The sequence below is a fragment of the Scyliorhinus canicula genome, chromosome 1, assembly GCF_902713615.1.
Source record: "Scyliorhinus canicula chromosome 1, sScyCan1.1, whole genome shotgun sequence".
Classification (NCBI taxonomy): domain Eukaryota; kingdom Metazoa; phylum Chordata; class Chondrichthyes; order Carcharhiniformes; family Scyliorhinidae; genus Scyliorhinus; species Scyliorhinus canicula.
This window is the reverse complement of record NC_052146.1, coordinates 291,103,833-291,128,883: the sequence shown is the minus strand read 5'-3', so window position 1 is coordinate 291,128,883 and position 25,051 is coordinate 291,103,833. Positions and strand designations below refer to the sequence as shown.

The 25,051-nt window shown below is 45.4% G+C and overlaps 1 protein-coding gene across 13 annotated transcripts in view; it reads left to right on the top strand.

Moving 5' to 3' along the window:
- cep170aa (centrosomal protein 170Aa) overlaps nucleotides 1-25,051 on the top strand; it is a 198,809-nt gene that overhangs the window by 140,513 nt on the left and 33,245 nt on the right. For 8 of the 13 annotated variants that reach the window (XM_038815096.1, XM_038815176.1, XM_038815132.1 and 5 more), the window contains 3 exons: nucleotides 5,829-5,937; nucleotides 22,251-24,164; nucleotides 24,587-24,845. In XM_038815096.1, the coding sequence (XP_038671024.1) occupies nucleotides 5,829-5,937; nucleotides 22,251-24,164; nucleotides 24,587-24,845 (2,282 nt within the window). The remainder of the gene's footprint in view (nucleotides 1-5,828; nucleotides 5,938-22,250; nucleotides 24,165-24,586; nucleotides 24,846-25,051) is intronic. The other 5 variants (XM_038815157.1, XM_038815166.1, XM_038815140.1 and 2 more) reach the window with 2 other exon arrangements.

The window sequence follows — 25,051 nt, the reverse complement described above, 5'->3', positions numbered from 1 at the left end:
TTCTACCTGTTTTTAACATAAATGATTATTTTGCTCCCCTGTCTTGTGATTTGCTGCTTGTGAATTAGAAACTTGATCCAGTCCATTGTAAATATTTGTCTACTAGCTGTGATGTGATTGTAATGTGTGGTGGATAGAAACATTTTGTACATCTCATGTGGTCTGGTTCAATGGTTTTCTAGCTTATGGAGCATTATTGTGACGTTTTAGTGTTAACCTGCTGTGTGCTTTTGAGGCTACACTTGCAGTCTGTCTAAATTTAGATAATTGTAGATGCCTGTGATTCCGCAGATCAATTTGTTAGCAAAAAGCAACTGAGAGTTTCAGGTTCTGGTTGATCTGCATCGCTTTCATTCAGTTTTAAATACAAGAAATATTTTGCATCTGTGACAAAATCTAGTGCACTCAAAACATAGGGAGATGGATGTTATATCCCCAGTTGCTGATGATCAATATAATATATATTGACAATATATCCCGGATTAACCCTTTGATGCTGTCCCTTATTGTGGGCAGCACGGTAGCATAGTGGTCAGCACTATGGCTTCACAGCGGCAGGTTCCCAGGTTCGATTCCCGGCTTTGGTCACTGTTCTCTCTGTGTCTGTGTGGGTTTCCTCCGGATGCTCCGGTTTCCTCCCGCAAGTCCCGAAAGATGTGCTCTTAGGTAATTTGGACTTTCTGAATTCTCTCTGTGTACCCGAACAGGCGTCGGAATGTGGCGACACTGGGCTTTTCACAGCAACTTCATTGCAGTGTTAATGTAAGCCTACTTGTGACAATAAAGATTATTACTGGGCAACACAGTAGCACAGTGGTTAGCACAGTAGCTTCACAGCTCCAGGGTCCCAGGTTAAATTCCCGGCTTGGGTCACTGTCTGGGCGGAGTCTGCACGTTCTTCCCATGTCTGCGTGTGTTTCCTCCGGGCACTCCAGTTTCCTCCCACAGTCCAAAGATGTGCAGGTAGGTGGATTGGCCATGCTAAATTGCCCTTAGTGTCCAAAAAGGATTGGGTAGGGTTACGGGGATAGATTGGAGGCAAGGGCTTAAGTAGGGTGCTCTTTCCAAGAGCCGGTGCCAACTTGATGGGCTGAATGGCCTCCTGCACTGTAAATTCTACAATGATAATGAAAGAAACTACAGCCCACCGTGTCTACAATTTTATGAAGAGTTCTCCATTTCTTGCAGTTGATAGTGGATTCATAATCATTTTGGTTTCCTGTGAAGTAGATGGTGCTGCTGGAATTAAATGCGATTGTTGCTTGATAGTAAACCATGCATCATCATTCAGTTAGAAGATACATTTTTAATGAGTTAGATATTCATTCGCCTAAGCTAATACCGGTTGTAACCTTTTTTAAATTTTGCAAATCACTTTTTCGTAAAGCATAAATATTGGATTTCCAGCTAATGAACACACAGTGGATGCTGTTTTTTTGGAGCTCAGTGGAATTATTTCCCATCACTGAAAATGTTATCTTGGAGCAGAGGCACTGACTTTTACCAGGTTATTAGTATCTGAAAGTCAACATTTGTATTCCTAATTGTTTGAGTATTTTTTTTGCCAAAAGCTATCTTGCACCTAAAGAAACCTCTCCAGCATTTGTAGAATAAAAATAAAATATTCCAGATGTTGGAAATACAAAATAAAAACAAAAGTATTAGAAATACTCAGCAACTCTGGCAGCATCTGCGGAGAGAGAAACGGTTAATGTTTCGAGTCAAATATGACTCAGAATTGTATTTCTCTTGCATTTGCCATACTGAATTAACTTCTGTATGTAATGGAAATGTGCAAGCAGACTTAAAAGTATAAAACTCTGATTTTAAGTAGATAAGTTTGATTTCTTTAGATTTTTCTGATTAATGGAATGGTAGGTAATAGATCTTTTAATGGATACTTTCAGTATTTTGTTATACACCATGGGAATTGGCTAAAGTGCATTAGCTATACTTATGTGGCAGGTATCAAAGAATGAGTGATTAGTTTTTTTTTAAACCAGCCCCAGGAGGCCGTGTGGATGTACTTCACTGCCATGAAGGCTTTTATTTTACAGCATTCTGCTTTTTAACTGGTCAATAATATATTCTATTTTAGGACTAATGCTTGAAAATTGAGTGAAACGTGAACTTTTCCCAGTAGACGAGAATGAAACTGCAAGCAATAATACTATTGGCGTATTCATTTTAAAATTTATATCGACAAACTAATCATTTTGATACCTATTCCTCCTGTCAACTTCCCCATCTGCCATTCATCCTAATCTCCTGTAGATGCTCTTGATGTAGCAATCATAATGCTACTGAAAGTTGAGTTTAGATAGCTGGACATTTTTTGTTGGAGGTAAGTCATTATCTGGCATTTTTTTGGCCCAAATGTTACCTTCTATTGTCAATTCAAGCTTAGATGCTCTCTGGTTACCATACAGTATGTCAGTGAAGAGTGCTACTGCTGACCTTATGATTGTTGATGTAGCAACTGAAGATGGTTAGGCCATGCTATCCTGAGGAGCATCCATGTTGCGAATAAATTATTGAAGGGAGGCTCAAAATCAAATGTATATAAAGTATTTTTCTGTCCAATTAGTCTTCATTCTTTTTGAGAATAGCTAACTACTATTTTATCTATTTTCATTGTTACTGATGCAATAACATGTAATTATAGTTATATTATAGTAATTATGTCTAAGGGTGAAAATATAATTTGAAAATGTGTGAGCAGGTTTCACTTGTGTCTGTTTATAAGCACTATTAGAGTCAACTTGAATTGTTGCGTCATTCCAGGTGACTAAAATAAATGAAGCCAAATAAGAACCTTAAAAATGGGTATAGATAGGAGAGTGAGCCAAAATCTGGCAGATGGAGTTTAGCATGGATAATTGAGCGGTCATAAATTTTGGTCGGAAAAATTGGAAGGCAACTTATTATCTAAATGGTGAGAGACTTCAGGGTGCTGCTTTGCAGAGGGTTCTGGGGTCCTCATACATGAGTCACAGAAAACTAACAGGCAGGTACAGCAGATAATAAAGAAAGCAAATGGAATGTTGACATTTGTAGCTAAAGGAATAGAGTATAAAGATAGTTGGAGGAAGGCACTTAGTATGTTTTATGATAACATGAAATCCTCTCATATCCTATCTCTTTACCTCCTCCTCTGTAACCACTATTAGCCCTACAACCCTCCCTACCACTGTTATCTTCTCCATCGCCTTCAGCCCTCACTATCTCTGTAATTCTAGTACTACAGCCTTCATTCTTTCTTTAACTCCTTACGGCCCCTACAACTCTCCCCATCTCCATAACCTCCTTCAGGCCTACAACTCTTCCTCTCTTTGTACCTCCTCCAGCCCTACAATTTTCCCCTTGTGCACCTCATGCCCTACCACCTTCCCTCCCTCTGAAACCTCCTCCAACCTCAATTACCCCCCTTCTCTCTGTAACCTCCTCCAATCCTACAACCCTCCCTCTCTCTGGCATCTCCACAATGGTTAGCACTATTGCTTCACCGTGCCAGGGTCCTGGGTTCAATTCCAGCTTGGTTTGCTGTCTCTGCGGAGTTTGCATGTTCTCCCCCTGTCTGCGTGGGTTTGCTCTGGGTGTTCCGGTTTCCTCCCACATGTCCCGAAAAAAGTGCTTGTTAGTGAATTGGAAATTCTGAATTCTCTCTGTGTACCCGAACAGGCGGTGGAGTGTGACAACTGGGGGCTTTTCACAGTAACTTCAGTGCAGTGTTAATGTAAGCCTACTTGTGACAATAATAAAGATTATTATTATCATTGTTGAAGCAACTATACAAAATGTGGAGACGCCGACGTTGGACTCGAGTGAGCACAATAAGAAGTCTTTCAACACCAGGTTAAAGTCCAATAGGTTTGTTTCGAACCACTAGCTTGTGTTTCTGGAACCTACCTCTTCATTCACCTGAGGAAGGAGCAGTGCTCCGAAAGCTAGTGATTCGAAACAAACCTGTTGGACTTTAGCCTGGTGTTGTAAGACTTCTTACTGCAGCTATACAAGGCATTGATGAGACCACACCTGGAATATTGTGCAGTTTTGGTCCCCTTATTTAGGAAAGATGTAGTGGCATTGGAGGTAACTCAGAGGAGGTTCACGAGGTTGATTTCAGAGATATGGGGTTTGTCATATCAATAGGGATTGAACAGTTTAGGCCTATACTCTCTCGTTTAGAAGAATGAGGGGAGATCAAATTGAGGTATACAAGATGCTAAAAGGTATAGAACATACAGTGCAGAATGAGGCCATTTGGCCCATCGAGTCTGCACCGACCCACTTAAGCCCTCACTTCCACCCTATCCCCGTAACCCAATAACCCCTCCTAACCTTTTTGGTCACTAAGGACAATTTATCATGGCCAATCCAACTAACCCACACGTCTTTGGACTGTGGGAGGAAGCCGGAGCACCCAGAGGAAACCCACGCAGACACGGGGAGAACGTGCAGACTCTGCACAGACAGTGACCCAGCGGGGAATCGAACCTGGGACCCTGGCGCTGTGAAGCCACAGTGCTATCCACTTGTGCAACCGTATGGATAAAGTAAACGTGGAGAGGATGCTTCCTCTTGTGGGGCATTCTAGAACATGAGATCATAGTCTTAGGATATGAGGTAGCAACTTTAAAAGGGAGTTGAGGAGAAACTACTTCATCCAAAGTGTTGCGAATCTGTGGAATTCTCTATCCCAGAGTGCTGGGACAGTGAGTAAATTTGGGAGGAGTTAGACAGATCTTTAATTGGTAATGGGATGAAGGGTTATGGAGAACGGCAGGACGGTGAAGTTAAGGCCAGGATGAGATCAGCCATGATCGAATGGCAGAGCAGACTAGATGGGCCAAATGGAATTGGTCAATCTGCTCCTGTTGGCCTAATTCTGCATCATATGAAAGAATGTCCTTAATAAATTTTCATAATGATAACCAATAAGCAAAGCAAAATATTTTTGGTACATGTCCTAGTTTAAGGTTCAGCAATTATTTTGGGTGAAGAATTGTGCTTTTGACTATAAGAGGAAACCATTACAAAAGCAAACTTGGTCAGTTGCCATTAAAGAACAGCTATCACCATCATAATGGCCATTATTTTTCATGCCACCGAGGTCCCAGGTTCGATCCCGGCTCTGGGTCACTATCCGTGTGGAGTTTGCGTTTGTGTGGGTTTCGTCCCCACAACCCAAAAATGTGCGAGCTAGGTGGATTGGCCACGCTAAATTGCCCCTTAATTGGAAAAAATGAATTGGGTACCCTAAATTTTTTTTTAAATAATGGCCATTATTTTTTTGACCCAATTAGGAATTCTTGTGTATCTGTTGTCGTAATGTTATTAAAAGGTTATGGTATCCAGATTAAGGGCTGGCTGTATTCTCCCGCCCCACGCACCGCAAGAATGCCACGGGCGAGCCCCGTAGAATAGGGGCTGGTTTAGCCCACTGGGCTAAATCGCTGGCTTTTAAAGCAGACCAAGCAGGCCAGCAGCACGGTTCGATTCCCGTACCAGCCTCCACGGACAGGCGCCGGAATGTGGCGACTAGGGGCTTTTCGCAGTAACTTCATTGAAGCCTACTCGTGACACTAAGCGATTTTCATTTTTCAATTGAAAAATCCATTGACCAAGTGTCATTACTAATTGAGTATTGAAGAACCATAATTTCAGAAAGGCTTATCCTGAGTTGTATTGCGAACATGTGAAATGAGATTTCAATTGTAATATATTTGTTTAATCAGTGGATTAGAAATTTGCAGAAAATAAGTTTCACATTTGTTTTGCAATTGAAAATATTCTTTGGTTAATTTTTTGATGCATTTATTTTTCAGACTCATCCTGAAGACTCCTTTACTTCCAGCGGCCCGAGGTGGATGTCTCAGTGGGCAAATTTAGCTGCCAACGATCTGACACCAGCAACATTTGGTACACATGACCAAGGTAACAACTCAACTGACATAACTTTGCAATCTGCCCATTTATTATTCATCCTGAAGTTGGGTACAATGAACTTTAATAATAGAATAAAAGTTACAGTTTGTAGTACATTGTTGGTGCAACATGATGTCAGTGTGATAGGTTTCATCAACAAATTCCCATTCCACAAGTTGCCAATCTCAACAATATCATTAAAGTATACACTGAGCAGAGGTTATATAAAGAACAAAGAAAATTACAGCACAGGAACAGGCCCTTCGGCCCTCCCAGCCTGTGCTGATCCAGATCCTTTATCTAAACCTGTTGCCTATTTTCCAAGGTCTACTTCTCTCTGTTCCCCACCCATTCATATATCTGTCCAGATACATCTTAAATGATGCTATCGTACCCGTCTCTACCACCTCCGCTGGCAAAGCATTCCAGGCACCCACTACCCTCTGCGTAAAAAAACTTTCCACGCACATCTCCCTTAAACTTTTCCCCTCTCACCTTGAAATCGTGACCCCTTGTAATTGACACCCCCACTCTTGGAAAAAGCTTGTTGCTATCCACCCTGCCCATACCTCTCATAATTTTGTAGACCTCAATCAGGTCTCCCCTCAACCTCCGTCTTTCCAATGAAAACAATCCTAATCTACTCAACCTTTCTTCATAGCTAGCACCCTCCATACCAGGCAACATCCTGGTGAACCTCCTCTGCACCCTCTCTGAAGCATCCACATCCTTCTGGTAATGTGGCGACCAGAACTGCACGCAGTATTCCAAATGTGGCCTAACCAAAGTCCGATACAACTGTAACAGGACCTGCCGACTCTTGTACTCAATACCCTGTCCGATGAAGGAAAGCATGCTGTATGTCTTCTTGTCCACTCTATCAACCTGCGTTTCCACCTTCAGGGTACAATGGACCTGAACTCCCAGATCTCTCTGTACATCAATTTTCCCCAGGACTCTTCCATTGACCATATAGTCTGCTCTTGAGTTAGATCTTCCAAAATACATCACCTCGCATTTGCCTGGATTGAACTCCATCTGCCATTTCTCTGCCCAACTCTCCAATCTATCTATATTTTGTGTATTCTCTGACAGTCCGCCTCGCTATCTGCAACTCCACCAATCTTAGTATCATCTACAAACTTGCTAATCAGACCACCTATACCTTCGTCCAGATCATTTATGTATATCACAAACAACAGTGGTCCGAGCACGGATCCCTGTGGAACACCACTAGTCACCTTTCACCATTTTGAGACACTCCCTTCCACCACTATTCTCTGTCTCCTGTTGCCCAGCCAGTTCTTTATCCATCTAGCGAGTACACCCTGAACCCCATACAACTTCACTTTTTCCATCAACCTGCCATGGGAAACTTTATCAAATGCTTTACTGAAGTCCATGTATATGACATCTACCGCCCTTTCCTCATCAATTAACTTTGTCACTTCCTCAAAGAATTCTATTAGGTTTGTAAGACATGACCTTCCCTGCACAAAACCATGCTGCCTATCACTGATAAGTATATTTTCTTCCAAATGTGAATAGATCCTATCCCTCAGTATCTTCTCCAACAGTTTGCCTACCATGACGTCAAGCTCGCAGGTCTATAATTCCCTGGATTATCCTTGCTACCCTTCTTAAACAAAGGGACAATATTAGCAATTCTCCAGTCCTCCGGGACCTCACCCGTGCCCAAGGATGCTGCAAAGATATCTGTTAAGGCCCCAGCTATTTTGTCCCTCGCTTCCCTCAGTAACCTGGGATAGATCCCATCCGGTCCTGGGGACTTGTCCACCTTAATGCCTTTTAGAATACCCAAAACCTCCCCCTTCCTTATGCCGACATGACCTAGAGTATTTAAACATCCATCCCTAGCCTCAACATCCACCATGTCCCTCTCCTTGGTGAATACCGATGCAAAGTACTCATTAAGAAGCTCACTCATTTCCTCTGTCTCCACGCATAAATTCCCTCTTTTGTCTTTGAGTGGGCCAATCCTTTCTCTAGTTACCCTCTTGCTCCTTATATACGAATAAAAGGTTTTGGGATTTTCCTTAACCTGTTAGCCAAAGATATTTCATGACCCCTTTTAGCCCTCTTTATTGCGCGGTTGAGATTCGTCCTACTTTCCCGATATTCCTCCAAAGCTTCATCAGTTTTGAGTTGCCTCGATCTTATGTATGCTTCCTTTTTCATTTTACCTAGTCTCACAATTCCACCTGTAATCCATGGTTCCCTAATCTTGCCATTTCTATCTCTCATTTTCACAGGGACATGTCTGTCCTGCACTCAAATCAACCTTTCCTTAAAAGACTCCCACATTTCAAATGTGGATTTACCCGTAACCAGCTGCTCCCAATCCACATTCCCGAGCTCCTGCCGAATTTTGTTATAGTAGGTCTTTCTCCAATTTAGCACTCTTCTTTTAGGACCACTCTCGTCTTTGTCCATGAGTATTCTAAAACTTATGGAATTGTGATCGCTATTCCCAAAGTAATCGCCGACTGAAACATCAACCACCTGGCCGGGATCATTCCCCGGTACCAGGTCCAGTAAGGCCCCTTCCCGAGTTGGACTATTTACATACTGCTCTAAAAAACTCTCCTAGATGCTCCTTACAAATTCTGCTCCATCTACGCCTCCAACACTACATGAGTCCCATTCAATGTTGGGGAAGTTAAAATCTCCCATTACAACCACCCTATTGCTCCTACATTGTTCTATAATCTGTCTACATATTTGTACCTCTACTTCACACTCGCTTTTGGGAGGCCTATAGTAAAGTCCCAACAATGTTACTGCACCCTTCCCATTTCTTAGCTTTATCCATATTGCCTCAGTGCTCGAATCCTCCATGGTGCCCTCCTTACTCACAGCTGTGATATCATCTCTGACCAGTAATGCAACTCCTCCACCCCTTTTACCTCCCTCTCTATCCCTCCTGAAGCATCTATACCCTGGAATATTTAGCTGCCAGTCTTTCCCATCCCTCAACCAAGTCTCAGTAATACCAATAACATCATATTCCCAGGTACTAATCCAAGCCCTAAGTTCATCTGCCTTACCTGCTACACTTCTCGCATTAAAAAAAATGCACCTCAGACCACCTGTCCCTTAAAATGCACCTCAGACCACCTGTCCCTTTGCGATCATCATCTCTTCCCTGTCTACTCTTCCCCTTAGTCACATTGAGTTTATTATCCAGTACCTTACTGGCTTTAGTTGCTGCTTCTTTACTGACCTCTAACTTCCTAATCTGGTTCCCATCCCCCTGCCACATTAGTTTAAAACCTCCCCAACAGTGTTGGCAAAAGCACCCCCGAGAACATTGGTTCCAGTCCTGCCCAGGTGTAGACCATCCGATTTGTAATAGTCCCACCGCCCCCCCAGAACCGGTTCCAATGTCCCAAAAATCTGAACCCCTCCCTCGTGCACTATCTCTCAAGCCACGTATTCATTCTGACTATTCTTAAATTTCTACTCTGACTGTTTCGTGGCACTGGTAGCAATCCTGAGATTACTACCTTTGAGGTCCTACTTTTTAACTTGTCTCCTAACTCCCTAAATTCTGATTGTAGGACCTCATCCCGTTTTTTACCTATATCGTTGGTGCCTATATGCACCACGACAACTGGCTGTTCAAACTCCCCTTTCAGTATGTCCTGCAGCCGATTTGAGACATCCCTGACCTGTGCACCCGGGAGGCAACATACCATTCGGGAGTCTCGTTTTCGACCACAGAAACGCCTGTCTACTCCCGTTACGATTGAATCCCCTATGACTATAGCCCTGCCAGTCTTTTTCACGCCCTTCTGTGCAGCAGAGCCAGCCACGGTGCCATGAGCATGGCTACTACTGCCTTCCCCTGGTGAGTCATCTCCCCCAACAGTATCCAAAACGGTATACCTGTTTTGGAGGGAGATGACCGCAGGGGACACCTGCACTGCCTTCCTGCTCTTTCTCTGCCTTTTGGTCACCCATTCCCTGTCTCCCTCACCAATCCTAATCTGCGGTGTGACCAACTCACTGAACGTGCTATCCACGACCTCCTTAGCATCGCGGATGCTCCAAAGTCGGTCCATCCGCAGCTCCAGAGCCGTCCTGCGGTCTAACAGGAGCTGCAACTGGACACACTTCCCGCACATGAAGGAGTCAGGGGCATCGGCCGCGTCCCTGAACTCCCACATTGAGCACGAGGAGCATGTTTTCCAGCTTCCCTCCCCTAAACATTCCCTCCCCTAAACCAATCATGAGAATAACTCAGTGAACAGTTATATTGCTCCTGTTCAATGTATTTGTGTACATCTTGGCTTCCTGTAAAGCAACTCTGGTTCCAACATTTAATAGGTTCCTTCCCTATTCTGTGGGGAAATGTGCATGACACACAACCTAAGCAGCAAAGAAAATATTGATTTTTGTTTAAATGGGTGAAATAGAAGAGGAGAAATCAAATACTGTGATTATTGAATTTGTGCTTCATATAGTTTACAAAGCATTATTTAAATGCTACTAACATTTGATGATCTAGCTCAAGCTGGGTCCAACGTTTTTTATGTAAGAACATAAGAACTAGGAGCAGGAGTAGGCCATCTGGCCCCTCGAGCCTGCTCCGCCATTCAATGAGATCATGGCTGATCTTTTGTGGACTCAGCTCCACTTTCCGGCCCGAACACCATAACCCTTAATCCCTTTATTCTTCAAAAAGCTATCTATCTTTACCTTAAAAACATTTAATGAAGGAGCCTCAACTGCTTCACTGGGCAAGGAATTCCATAGATTCACAACCCTTTGGGTGAAGAAGTTCCTCCTAAACTCAGTCCTAAATCTACTTGCCCTTATTTTGAGGCTATGTCCCCTAGTTCTGCTTTCACCCACCAGTGGAAACAACCTGCCCGCATCTATCCTATCTATTCCCTTTATAATTTTAAATGTTTCTATAAGATCCCCCCTCATCCTTCTAAATTCCAACGAGTACAGTCCAAGTCTACTCAACCTCTCCTCATAATCCAACCCCTTCAGCTCTGGGATTAACCTAGTGAATCTCCTCTGCACACCCTCCAGTGCCAGTATGTCCTTTCTCAAGTAAGGAGACCAAAACTGAAGACAATACTCCAGGTGTGGCCTCACTAACACCTTATACAATTGCAACATAACCTCCCTAGTCTTAAACTCCATCCCTCTAGCAATGAAGGACAAAATTCCATTTGCCTTCTTAATCACCTGTTGCACCTGTAAACCAACTTTCTGTGACTCATGCACTAGCACACCCAGGTCTCTCTGCACAGCGGCATGTTTTAATATTTTATCGTTTAAATAATAATCCCGTTTGCTGTTATTCCTACCAAAATGGATAACCTCACATTTGTCAACATTGTATTCCATCTGCCAGACCCTAGCCCATTCACTTAACCTATCCAAATCCCTCTGCAGACTTCCAGTATTCTCTGCACTTTTTGCTTTATCACTCATCTTAGTGTCATCTGCAAACTTGGACACATTGCCCTTGGCCCCAACTCCAAATCATCTATGTAAGGATCCACATTTAACTTTTTTTTTTCTCACTAAGGGGCTGGTAAGCAGGTTTTGGGAAGAAAAAGAAACAGATGAGTGGAATTTTATCTTGTAATGAGTCCAAGCAACAAAACTCTGCATCTTTAGGAACAAGTTTGAACTGAGAAAACTAGATTATCCAATTCTCTACCACATTGAACTTTGATAATATCTGGCATTTTTTTGCTTACAAACGAAGTTAAAGCCTGCCTGCACACTGATGTGGTGCCATGGAGTATGTCCATCTGTCAGGAGCAATGTTGATTTTGTCCATCCTTTTTCTAAAAGGGGGCCACATTTCAGTGTTTCTTCCACTCTTGCGAGCCCCCCCCCCCCTAGTATCACACACCTGCACACGCTCTGCAGTGCTCTGGGAACTGGTCACCACTACTTACCTTCTAACTGCTTGCTGCTCATCTAATAACGGGTTGCTTTCTCCTCACATTTGCTACTGATAGGCTTTCAAAACACTTAGTTCTTCCATGTATCTTGTACAATGCTTGGCAGACTGCATGTACAAGTGTGGCAGGCAGAATTCTGGCCCAGTTGTATGGAGAAATAGAAAATCAAAGTTGAAGGAGAGGGTAGAAGTGCAGGTTAATGATGAGGACTTGCAACTAGTTATAGGAGCCGAGGGCTCAGGAGAGGTTAGTAAAGTTTCCAGACCAAGTAATAAAACAGAGGGTATAGAAGGTAGCAGGACTCTAACCTCGGGCAGAGCGAAAAAGGTGACAAGTATGAGAAGCCATGATGTGGAGATGCTGGCGTTGGACTGGGGTGAGCACATTAAGAAGTCTTACAACACCAGGTTGAAGTCGAACAGGTTTGTTTCAAACACGAGCTTTCGGAGCACTGCTCCTTCCTCGGGTGAGTGGAAATGAAAAATGAAAATTAAAATCGCTTATTGTCACAAGTAGGCTTCAATGAAGTTACTGTGAAAAGCCCCTAGTCATCACATTCCGCCGCCTGTCCGGGGAGGCTGGTACTGGAATTGAACTGTGCTGCTGGCCTGCTTGGTCTGCTTTAAAAGCCAGCGATTTAGCTCTGTGAGCTAAACTAGCCCCACCGGAGAGGTATGTTCCAGAAATATTTACATACACAAAGTCAGAGAGGCCAGACAATGCTTGGAATGTGAGCATTTGCGGGTAATCAAATCATCACAGATCCAGAGATAGTGGGTATTCCCAGGTTAAAGAGGTGTGAATTGTCTCAAGCCAGGACAGTTGGTAGGATTTTGCAGGTCCAGGCCAGATGGTGGGGGGTGGCTGTAATGCGACATGAATCCAAGATCCCGGTTGAGGCTGCACTAATGCGTGCGGAACGTAGCTATAAGATTTTGCTCGGCAATTCTGCGTTGTTGCGTGTCCTGAAGACCGCCTTGGAGAACGCTTACCCGGAGATCAGAGGCTGAATGCCCTTGACTGCTGAAGTGTTCCCCGACTGGAAGGGAACATTCCTGCCTGGTGATTGTCGCACGATGCCCGTTCATTCGTTGTCGCAGTGTCTGCATGGTCTCGCCAATGTACCACTCTTCGGGACACCTTTCTTGCAGTGTATGAGGTAGACTACATTGGTCGAGTCGCACGAGTATGTGCCGCGTACCTGGTGGGTGGTGTTACCACGTGTAATGGTGGTATCCATGTCTATGATCTGGCATGTCTTGCAGAGATTGCCCTGGCAGGGTTGTGTGGTGTTGTGGTCGCTGTTCTGAAGGCTGGGTAATTTGCTGCAAACAATGGTTTGTTTGAGGTTGCACGGTTGTTTGAAGGCAAGTAGTGGGGATGACCTTGGCAAGATGTTCATCTTCATTGATGATGTGTTGAAGGCTGCAAAGAAGATGTCGTAGTTTCTCCTCCCCAGGAAAGTACTGGACAACGAAGGGTACTCTGTCAGTTGTGTCCCGTGTTTGTCTTCTGAGGAGGTCGGTGTGGTTTTTTGCTGTGGCGCGTTGGAACTGTCGATCGATGAGTCGAGCGCCATATCCCGTTCGTGCGAGGGCATCTTTCAGTATCTGTAAATATCTGTTACGCTTCTTGTCTGAGCAGATCCTGTGTATACGGAAGGCTTGTCCATCGGGGATGGCTTCTTTAATGTGTTTTCGGGTGAAAGCTGGAGAAGTGGAGCATCGTGAGGTTATCTGTGGGCTTGCGGTAAAGCAAAGTGCTGAGGTGACTGCCAATGATGGAGATGAGTGTGTCCAAGAATGCAACTGAATTTGGAGAATAGTCCATGGTGAGTCTAATGGTGGGATGGAATTTATTGATCTCATCGTGTCGTCGTTTCAGTGATTCTTCGCTGTGGGTCCAAAGGAAAAAAATGTCATCGATGTATTTGGTGTATAACGTCGGTTGAAGGTCCTGTGCGGTGAGGAAGTCTTGTTCAAACTTGTGCATGAAGATGTTAGCATATTAAGGTGCGAATTTGGTCCCCATGGCTGTTCCGTGGGTCTGGATGAAGAATTTGTTGCCGAAGGTGAAGACGTTGTGATCTAGAATGAAGCGGATGAGTTGCAGAATTGTGTCTGGAGATTGGCAGTTGTCGGTGTTGAGGACTGAGGCTGTTGCAGCAATGTCGTCGTCATGGGGGATGCTGGTGTAGAGTGCCAAGACATCCATTGTGACGAGGGATGTTCCTGGTTCAACTGGTCCATGGGTGCTGAGTTTCTGTAGGAAGTCCGTTGTGTCGCGACAGAAGCTGGGTGTACCTTGTACGATCGGTTTCAAGATGCCCTCGATGTGGCCAGAGAGGTTCTCACACAGGGTCCCATTGCCTGAAACGATAGGACGGCCTGGTGTGTTGGCCTTGTGTATTTTCGGGAGGCAGTAGAGATCTCCAATGCGGGGATTACGTGGGATGCGAACACGTAGGGTGCTCTGAAGGCCTGGATCCAAGGTCTTGATCAGTCTGTTGAGTTGGCGGATGTGTTCCTTTGTTGGATCTGCGGCTAACTGTCTGTAGTGTTCCTGGTTGTTGAGTTGTCGGTATACTTCTATGCAGTAGTCCGTTCTGTTCAGTATGACGGTGGCCCCTCCTTTGTCTGCTGGTTAGATGGCGATGTTGCGGTTGGTCTTGAGAGCGTGGATGGCGTTGCGTTGTGCTTGGGTGACGTTCAGGGCTGCCTTGTGAATGTGACTGATGAATCTGGCATTGACACGACTCCTGACGGCTTGAGCATACATGTCAAGTCTAGGGCAGCGGCCTTCCAGAGGGGTTCCTTTTCGGTTGCAGCACTGCAGATCTCGCAGTCTGCTGTTCCGGTTCATTGGTCGTCTCCTTGGGTTTGCTGTCGGCCTCTTGGGGTCTGTGAAAGAATTCCCGGAGCCTCATTCGCCTGATGAATTCCTCTGTGTCTGCCACGAGACTGATGGGGTCCATTTTGGTGGTGGTGCAGAAATTGAGCCCTCTGCTGAGGACTTTGATTTTGTCTGGTTGAAGGGTGTAGTCCAACAAGTTGACAATAGATTTCCCTGTATTGTTTTCTACTGTGGTACCGGGGGAAGCTTGGTTGCTGCTGGTGGTGACGCTAAGTTTCTCAAGCTTCCTGTTCTTGGTGTGCATATAGGTGGCATAGTATCGTTGTCTCATCTGTTTGGCGGTGTTACGCAGCTGGTCTGCTGCGTCCTGAGCGCAAGTTGAGAATATGAGAAGGACTGAGGGTGCTGTACCTAAATATGGTCAGAATATGGAACAAGGTAAATGAGCTTGTTGCGCACATTGGAATTGGCCGGTATGATGTTGTGGGCATCACAGAGATGTGGCTGCAAGGGGATCGGGGCTGGGATCTAAATATCAAGGATATATGTCCTATCGAAAGGACAGGAGGTGGAATTGCAATGTTAATAAGGAATTAAGTTAAATCGATAACAAGAAGTGACATAGGATCAGAAGGCATAGAATCTCTATGGATAGAGTTGAGGAATCGCAAAGGTAAAAAGACCCTGATGGGATCTATGTACACGCCCCCTAGTAGTAGTCAGGATGTGGGGCAGAAAATAAAGCAGGAGATAGAAAAGGCATACAAAAAAGGCAATATTACAATAGTCATTGGGGACTTCAGTATGCAGGAGCACTGGGAAAATCAGGTTGGTAGTTGATCCCAAGTAAAGGAATTTGTGGAATGTCTTAAGAGATGGTTTTTTGGAGCAGCCTGTCACAGAGCTTCCTAGGGAACAGGCAATTCTGGTTTTGGTGATGTGTAATGAGGCAGACTTGATTAGGGAACTTAAGGTGAAGGAACCCTTAGGGGGCAGTGACCACAATATGATATAATTTACCCTGCAGTTTGAGAGGGAGAAGCTGGAATCAGATGTAACAGTATTGCAATTAAATAAGGGTAACTACAAAAACATGAGGGAGGATCTGGCCAGAGTTAGTTGGAAAGGAAGCCTAGCAGGGAAGACAGTGGAACAGCAATGGCAGGAGTTTTTGGGGGTTATTCGGGAGGTACATCAAACATTCATCCCAAGGAGGAGGAAACATGCTAAGGGGAGGATGAGGCATCCATGGTTGATGAGGGAAATCAAGACAGCATAAAAGAAAAAGAATACAAAGTGGCACGATTAGTGGGAAGTCAGAGGATTGGGAAGCCTTAAAAGCGAGCAGAGGACGACTAAAAATGCAATAAGCGGGGAGAAGATGAAGTATGAGTGTAAGCCAGCTAGTAATATAAAAGAAGATAGGAAGAGTTTTTTTCAATATATAAAAGGTAAGAGAGAGGCAAAAATTGACATTGGACCACTGGAAAATGAAGCTGGAGGTAATAATAGGAAACAATGAAATGGCAGAGGAACTGAATAGTTACTTTGCAACAGTTTTCATGGCGGAAGACACCAGTGGAATGCCAGAGCTCCAGGGGGCAGAGGTGAGTATAGTGGACATCACTAAGGAGAAGGTTCTGGGCAAACTGAAAAGTCTGAAGGTGGATAAATCACCTGGACCGGATGGGCTACACCCCACGATTCTGAAGGAGATAGCTGAGGCGAATGTGGAGTCATTGGTGGTGATCTTTCAGGAATCACTGGAGGCAGGAAGGGTCCCAGAGGACTGGAAAGTAGCTAATGTAACTCCGCTGTTTAAGAAAGGAGGGAGGCAGAAAGCAGGAAATTATAGGCCGGTTAGCCTGACTTTAGTCATTGGTAAGATTTTAGAGTCCATTATTAAAGATGAGATCGCGGAGTACTTGGAAATGCATGATAAAATAGAACTGAGTCAGCACGGCTTTTTCAAAAGGAGATCATGTCTGACAAACCTGTTAGAGTTCTTTGAGGAGATAACAAGGAAGTTAGACAAAGAAGAAACGGTGGACGTGATTTATTTAGATTTCCAGAAGGCCTTTTACAAAGTGCCGCATAGGAGAGTGTTAAATAAGTTAAGAGCCCATGGTGTTATGTGCTGGCCTTTGAAAGGGTCCAGAGGTGGTTCGCAAGAATGATTCCTGGAATGAAGAGCTAGTCGTATGAGGAATGGTTGAGGACTATGGGTCTGTACTCGTTGGAGTTTAGAAGGATGAGGGGGGATACTGGATAGAGTGGACGTGGAGAGGATGTTTCAACTTGTAAGAAAAACTAGAAGCAGAGGACACAATCTCGGATTAAAGGGATGATCCTTTAAAACAGAGATGAGGAAGAATTTCTTCAGCCAGAGGGTGGTGAATATGTAGAACCCTTTGCCGCAGAAGACTGTGGAGGCCAAATCACTGGATGTCTTTAGAACATAGAACATAGAATTTACTGTGCAGAAGGAGGCCATTTGGCTTATCGAGTCTACACCAGCCCTTGTAAAGAGCACCCCACTTAAGTTAAATCCACACTTCCACCCTATCCATGTAAACCTGTAACTCCACTTGACTGTTTTGGACACTAAGGACAATTTAGCATGGCCAATCCACCAAACCCGCACATCGTTGGACTGTGGGAGGAAACCGGAGCACCCGGAGAAAACCCACGCACACACGGGGAGATCGTGCAGACTCCGCACAGACAGTGACCCAATCCGGAAATCGAACCTGGGACCTTGGAGCTGTGAAGCAATTGTGCTAACCACTATGCTACCGTGCTGCATTCGACTTTGTCGAAGACCTTTTCTGCATCCAGGGAGATGATCACCTCAGGTATTCTGTGGGCACCTGATGTTCGATGTTGGCCGTCTACCCTTGATATAGCCCGTCTGGGCTTCGGCACCCACCTCTGGTACGCAGTCCTTCAGCCTTTTGGCTAGGATCTTGGCTAATATTTTTGCGTCTGCAGCGGGATAGGTCTGTAAGAACCGCATTCTGTTGGGTCTTTGTCTTTCTTAGGTATCAGCGAGATTGAGGCTTGTGCTAGCATTGGTGGCAGGATGCCCCTCGGCAGTGAGTCTGTGAACATCTCCTGCAGGCGCGGAGCCAGAGCTGTCGCAAATCTTTTGTCTTTTGGGAAACTGTCCAGTCCCGGCACCTTCCCTGCCTGCATGGAGCTGATACTCTCCATGACTTTCCCAGTTCTAGCGGTGCTTCCAGGCCCCGTCTCCTATCCTCCCCCACGACTGGCATGTCCAGTCCACCAAGGAGCTGTTTCATCCTCGAGTCCCCTGCTGGGGGCTCTGAGGTGTACATCCCCGGGTAGAAGGTCTAAAGTGCCTCATTGGGCTTTTCCGACTTCGCTACTTATTTGCCTTTGCTATCCCTAATCTGGGCTATTTCCCTCGTGGCTGCCTGCTTTCTCAGCTGGTGAGCCAGTGGGCGGGCGGCCTTTTCTCCATACTCGTACAGGGTCCCCCTTGCCTGACTGAGTTGGTTCACTGCTTTCCTCATGGAGAGCAGGTCAAAGTCCATCTGTAGCTTTTTCCTCTCCGCCTGGCTGCCTAACGGTCAGGGCCTCGGAGTGCGGTCCACTTCCAGTATGGAGTTGACTAGCTGTTGCCTACCCACTCTCTCTTCCCTATCTCTCTCTGCTTTTTAAACTATAATTTCACCCCTGATCACAGCCTTCAGCGCCTCCCAGAACGTGGAAGATGAGACCTCCCCATTCTAGTTATTAGTAATATACTTGTCTATGGCCTGTGATATTTTCTTGCAGAAAGCCTTATCGGCCAGGAGGGCGTGTCCAGCCTCCACGGGGGATGTTGGGCGTGGCCCGTCTCCAACCTCGCATTCATATAATGTGTGGCGTGGTTGGAGAGTATGATAGCGGAGTATTCCGCTCTTCCCAGCCCTAGAAGCACTGAATTCGCCACTACAAAGAAGTCGATCCGTGAAGGGAGAAGGAGAATTCCTCCCCGGGTGAGTGAATTGCCATGGGTCCACCACCCCCATCTGTTCCATAAATGGGCCGAGTTCCTTCACCCTATTGGAAGTCTTTCCTTTTTTGGCGTTCGACCTGTTTCCCCCTCCCCAATGATCAGTCAGTGTGGGTCTATGTCGGGGATTTCCGCCATGGTCTTCTTTACAAACCCTGGGCGGCATTCTCCCCTACCCGGCGGGACGGGGAGTCCCAGCGTAGGGGAGTGGCACCAACCACTCCGGCGTCGGGCCTCCCCAAAGGTGCGGAATTCTCCGCACATTTGGGGGCTAGGCCCGTTCCGGAGCGGTTGGCACCACCACGACTGGCGCCAAAACCGGTACCAGCGGCCTTTCAGTCCCGGGGCTGGCCAAAAGACCTTCACCGGTTCGCGCATGCGCCTGTGGTGACGTCACCACCGGCGCATGCGCGCTGGGGGATCCTCTTCCGCTTCCGCCATGGCGGCGGCGGAGGAGAAAGAGTGCCCCCACGGCACTGGCCCGCCCTCCGATCGGGGGCCCCCGATCGCGGGCCTGGCCACTGTGGGGGCACCCGCCCCCCGGGGTCCGATCGCCTCCCCCCGGGGGGCCGGGTTGCGCCGCCGATCCCGCCGCCACCAGAGGTGGTTCAAACCTCAGCGGCGGGAGAGGCCTGCCAGTGGCGGGACTTCGGCCCATCGCGGGCCGGAGAATCGCCGCAGGGGCCTCGCCGATCGGCACGGACGTCACGCCGATCGGGGGGCGTGATTCCAGCCCCCGCCAATTCCCGGGTGGCGGAGAATCTCTACCATGGCCGGGGCGGGATTTCCGGCGGCCCCAGGCGATTCTCCGACCCTGCTGGGGGTCAGAGAATTTCGCCCCCTGTGTCATCCCAGTTGGGCACGTGTACGTTCACCAGGACTACCGGTGCTCCATCAAGGACTGTAACTGGGAAGGCCATCGGATTCGGATATATCAGGACATTGTAGCCGACCTAGCCAAGCGCCGGGCAGAATTAAAAAAGGCAAATGCCACGCTGTACAGAAACGGTGTACGGTTTGGGATGCTGTACCCAGCTAAGCTCTGGGTCATGTACCAAGGCAGGGAGCAACTTCTTCACGGCTCCTGCGAACGTGGACAAGTTTGTCATGGAGAACGGACTGAAAAAGCGGCAGCATGGGCAGCAATGAAGAGCCCACAGGAAGAGACTCTTAATGCTTAGTGTTAATTTTTTACATGCTGCACAGTTATCTATGAACCATCACTACAGCGACCACTTTACGCAGGTGTGTACTGCCTCGTTCTGGGGTGCGGGGTGAAGAGAGGGACATATGAACGAGCACAGCAAAGCGTAGAAGGTGAGGGGAATGGCCAACAGGGAGCTCAGGATTTGGGAGGATGCGCAACTAGCCCCGGGATGGGGTCTACCACACTAGCGAGGTAGCTAGCACTGGGTAGAGTGCAGGGGAAAGAGGCCTCCCACAAGGGGGAAAGCGCCTGGCTGTAGGGAGGTGGGGGGAGAGAAAGAGGAGTGCAGCTACAGGGTAAATGGGGGGGGGGGGGGGAGGGGAGAGAGAAAGAGGTCAGGGGAAGAACAAAGAAAAGTATAACACAGGAACAGGCCCTTCGGCCCTCCATGCCTGCGCCGAGCATGCTGCCTGTCTAAACTAAAATCTTCTACACTTCCGGGGTCCGTATCCCTCTATTCCCATCCTATTCATGTATTTGTCAAAATGCCCCTTAAACGTCACTATCGTCCCTGCACCACCATCTCCTCCGGCAGCGAGTTCCAGGCACCCACTACCCCCTCTGTGTAAAAAAACTTGCCTCGTACATCTCCTCTAAGCCTTGCCCCTCGCACCATAATCCTATGCCCACTAGTAACTCACCCCTCTACCCTGGGAAAGCTCTCTGACTATCCATGCTGTCTATGCCCCTCATAATTTTGTACCTCTATCAGGTCGCCCCTCAACCTCCTTTATTCCAGTGAGAACAAACCAAGTTTCTGAAAATGAAAAATGAAAATCGCTTATTGTCACGAGTAGGCTTCAATGAAGTTACTGTGAAAAGCCCCTAGTCACCACATTCCGGCGCCTGTCTGGGGAGGCTGATACGGGAATCGAACCGTGCTGCTGGCCTGCTTGGTCTGCTTTAAAAGCCAGCGATTTAGCCCAGTGACCTCCTCATAGCTAATGCCCTCCATACCAGACAGCATCCTGGTAAATCTCTTCTGCACCCTCTCTAAAGCCTCCACATCCTTCTGGTAGTGTGGCGACCAGAATTGAACACTACTCCAAGTGTGGCCTAACTAAGGTTCTATACAGCTGCAACATGACTTGCCAATTTTTATACTCAATGCCACGGCCAATGAAGGCAAGCATGCCGTATGCCTCCTTGACTACCTTATCCACCTGTGTTGCCCCTTTCATTGACCTGTGGACCTGTATACCTAGATCTCTCTGACTGTCAATACTCTTGAGGGTTCTACAATTCACTGTATATTCCCTACCTGTATTAGACCTTCCAAAATGCATTACCTCACATTTGTCCGGATTAAACTCTATCTGCCATCCGTCTGCCCAAGTCTCCAAACGATCTAAATCCTGTTGTATCCTCTGACAGTCATCATCGCTATCCACAATTCCACCAACTTTTGTGTCATCCGCAAACTTACTAATCAGACCAGTTACATTTTCCTCCAAATCATTTATATATACTACGAACAGCAAAGGTCCCAGCACTGATCCCTGTGGAACACCACTAGTCACAGCCCTCCAATTAGAAAAGCACCCTTCCATTGCTACTCTGCCTTCTATGACCTAGCCAGTTCTGTATCCACCTTGCCAGCTCACCCCTGATCCCGTGTGACTTCACCTTTTGTACCAGTCTGCCACAAGAGGGGGGGGGGGGGGGGGGGCAGAAAGAAACCATAAGGGAGAGTTAAGTAAAGAAAGATTTAGGGCATTAGACTGGCTACAACAGGCCACTGTGCTACTGTACTGCCCAGAGCAAATCATTCTTTAAAAAATTCCAGGATCTGGATCCACATCTTTGTCAAAAGCTAATCAGCTCTTCTGCAGTCCGTACCCTATCCGTGTACAAAGTTTTGTTGAAAACTGTTCATTAGATTTTGAGATATATTGTTTTTTATTTTTGCCCCAGTTTGTAAACAATGGAATATATGGGTCTGTATGTTAGATAATATATTTATTTTGCTTGTGATTCAAGTAATATCCTGTGGTTTCCAATCAATTGATTGTTCTAATAAATTTTGGAATTAATTTAGCTGCTGTTTTCTTTTAATTGAACAATAACTAATTTTCTTGACTCTCATGCCAGGATTAGTCCAAATGCTAATTTTTAAATTTGCAGCAAATACACTTGCTGATGTCATCTCACTGAGGGGGAAATAATAAATTGCAATGCTCAGTGGGGTAGGAAGTGAAGGTCTCTTGAAGGTCATTTTTCTAGCTGTTGTTTTAAAAAAAAACTGTTGCATTTATTGCAGTATAAAGTTATTTTTTCTTTTGTATAGATGCAGATATTAGTGAATCTGGTATCTCCGCAAAAAGCACATCTACCACATCAGAAACTGCAAAAGCCAGTGTGAGTGAGAGAAAGAGAAGAACACTTCCACAGCTTCCAATAGAAGATAAAGCAGCTGAGGGCCTAAGACCAAAAGCTTCCCTTACTTTAAACCTAGCAAAACCAAGACGTGAAATAGATGAAAAGCAAGACACTGAGCTTCCGGAGAAAGAAACTACAACTCCACCTCACCAGAAAGACAAACAGAAGGAGCAAGCTAGCAGCATTTCGAAGACTGGCCGGTCAAAAGGTGGCTCTGCTATCAAAGCTGACACTGCTGGAGATATTTGCAGTGAAACAATGAAGAGCAAGGAAGGTGCAATGTTTCAATCCAGCAACTACACTCCATCTACTAAAGCAAAAGCTGAACCTATAAAGGGAATATCAGCAGCAAGGCAATCTTCACCTGCAACTCAACAGCAGGGCCATAAGGAGAGTTTATACCAGCGGGGCTCTTCTAAAACAACTGCCAGTAAGCCTCTAGTTAACACTAATCTGATTGACAAAAGCAGGGAAGTATTATCAAGACAGAAAGCTAATGACGTACGAGAATCCAGGCAGGCCACTGCCACAAGCACTTTGGACAAAGCAGAGGTTCAAACTGAAGCAAAACAGAAAAAGTCAGAAGAGTCTGTCAGAAGACACATTTGCAAAGGTGGGGACACAGAAAAAAAGGATTCTCCGAGGCCTTTGGTCAGACAGGGAAGCTTCACCATAGAAAAACCAAGTAGTAATGTACCATTAGAGCTTATACCTCGTATTAGTAGGCAGTCTGGGTCACCAGGTGACGCATCTATAACTACACGGAACAGAGAGAGAAATAATTCTAATGGGACAGACTCCACCATTGACACTACTACTTTGTTGAAAGATACAGAATCAGTAATGGCTTTTCTTGAGGCGAAGTTGAAGGATGAAAATAGGATAGATGGTGGAGATGAAACCCCAAGCTACCACAGGGATGATTCCATTTCTCCTGAATCCGATATTGACACTGCTAGTACTATTAGCTTAGTTAGTGGAGATGCAGAAAAGAAGTCTCTTCAAAAGCGAAGAACTCTAAGTAACCTTCACAAGGAGAAGAGCTTCACAAAGTCTGCCAAGGATTCATCTAAGACTACTGCAACCAATGCTAGAGACAAACTTGCAGACAGAAAAATCAAAGGTCGTGCTACTGACCTTGGTATTAGATCTGAACCTCGCAGATCTGTACAAACCACAGGCAGAGGAAGACAAGCATCTTTTGACTTGACAGATGATGACCAAACATCAAGCTTTCCTCAGTCTACTATCTCTGATTTTCTTTCTTCTGATCAAGAGGCATATTCCAGTCGATCACAAGGGCAGACATCATTTACGTCCACAGATGAATTATTACATTCCAAACTAGAGGGAAATAAGTTATCCAAGACAAAAACTGCTGCTACTGGATCAACTAGTAAATCAACCATTTTACCCAAGCCTCGCCCAACCAGAGCATCTATTTTACGTAGGGCACGCCTTGGCGATGTATCAGATAATGAACTGGCTGATGTGGATAAAGTTTCTGTCGTGTCTGAAGTATCAACAACCAGTTCAACTACATCAAAGCCACCATCTGGCAGAAAAACGCCCTCTAGATTAGATCTCCTTGCTCAACCTCGCCGCAACCGGCTGGGCTCTATATCAGCCCGCAGTGACTCTGAAGCGACAATAACTCGAAGTAATATTAGTCGAAGTGGAGATTCCTCCATTCGGAGTAACTTGCGTGGCACATCAGCAATGGATAGCAAAGTTTCTCCCAGACTCCGTGCTAATAGCATTTCAAGAATGCCTGATTCTTCTAAAGCTAAAGCATCATTAGCAGGACACAGTTCTGCATCAGGTAAACTCAATGCAATTCCAGTAAGAAATTTTGGTAATTTGTCAAATTAAGACCTCTGTAGAGACGGTTAACTTTTAAAATATATTAACATTGTCTTTGCTACTTGCAAAAAAATTAGATTTTTATTACCCTGGCTAAAAGGGTCTTCTTAAAAAAAAAAGTAGAGATTTTCTTTTGTATCATTTACTAATTATATATTTTCTCTTCATTACTGCATTGAATAATTAAATATCTTGGCATACAACATAAAATGCTGAGTAGGTACATAAATAATTCGGTATTTATTTGTGGAGATATTTTGTAATCCTATGGTCCCACGATTAAATTATGTAGTGACATATTTGTAACTGCGTTTTCTTTGAACATTAATTTCCTTATAGACACTTGTGTACCAAAATTGTCCTTGCTGCTTATACATTTAGTTATTTTGCAAGGTCCACGATGGAGACGATTCCCTACAGATTATGCTTCAACTTCCGAAGATGAATTTGGGTCGAATCGTAGTTCACCTAAACATTGCCGCTTACGAACCAGTACAGCGCTGAGGAGCACAAAACTGCAGAACAGTAATGTAACATCAACCAACATGCTCCTGAAAAACAAAATGAAAGAGCAAGATGACTACATAAGAGACTGGACTGCTCACAGTGAGGAAATTGCCAGGTATCTTTCAATATCAAAGTAGGTGTTCTGTGTTCTAATTTTGTTGTTAAACTTGTGATGTAATTATAAATTGGAATGTTCTCATTCGGACTGCTAATTTTTCATTTTTATATTTTGAACCATTAATCAACCATTATTAATTGACCCAATTCCAATCTTCTTCTCATTTTCTCTGAATTTTCAATTCCAAGTAAGTATTGACTCTATGGATAGTGATGTCCCAC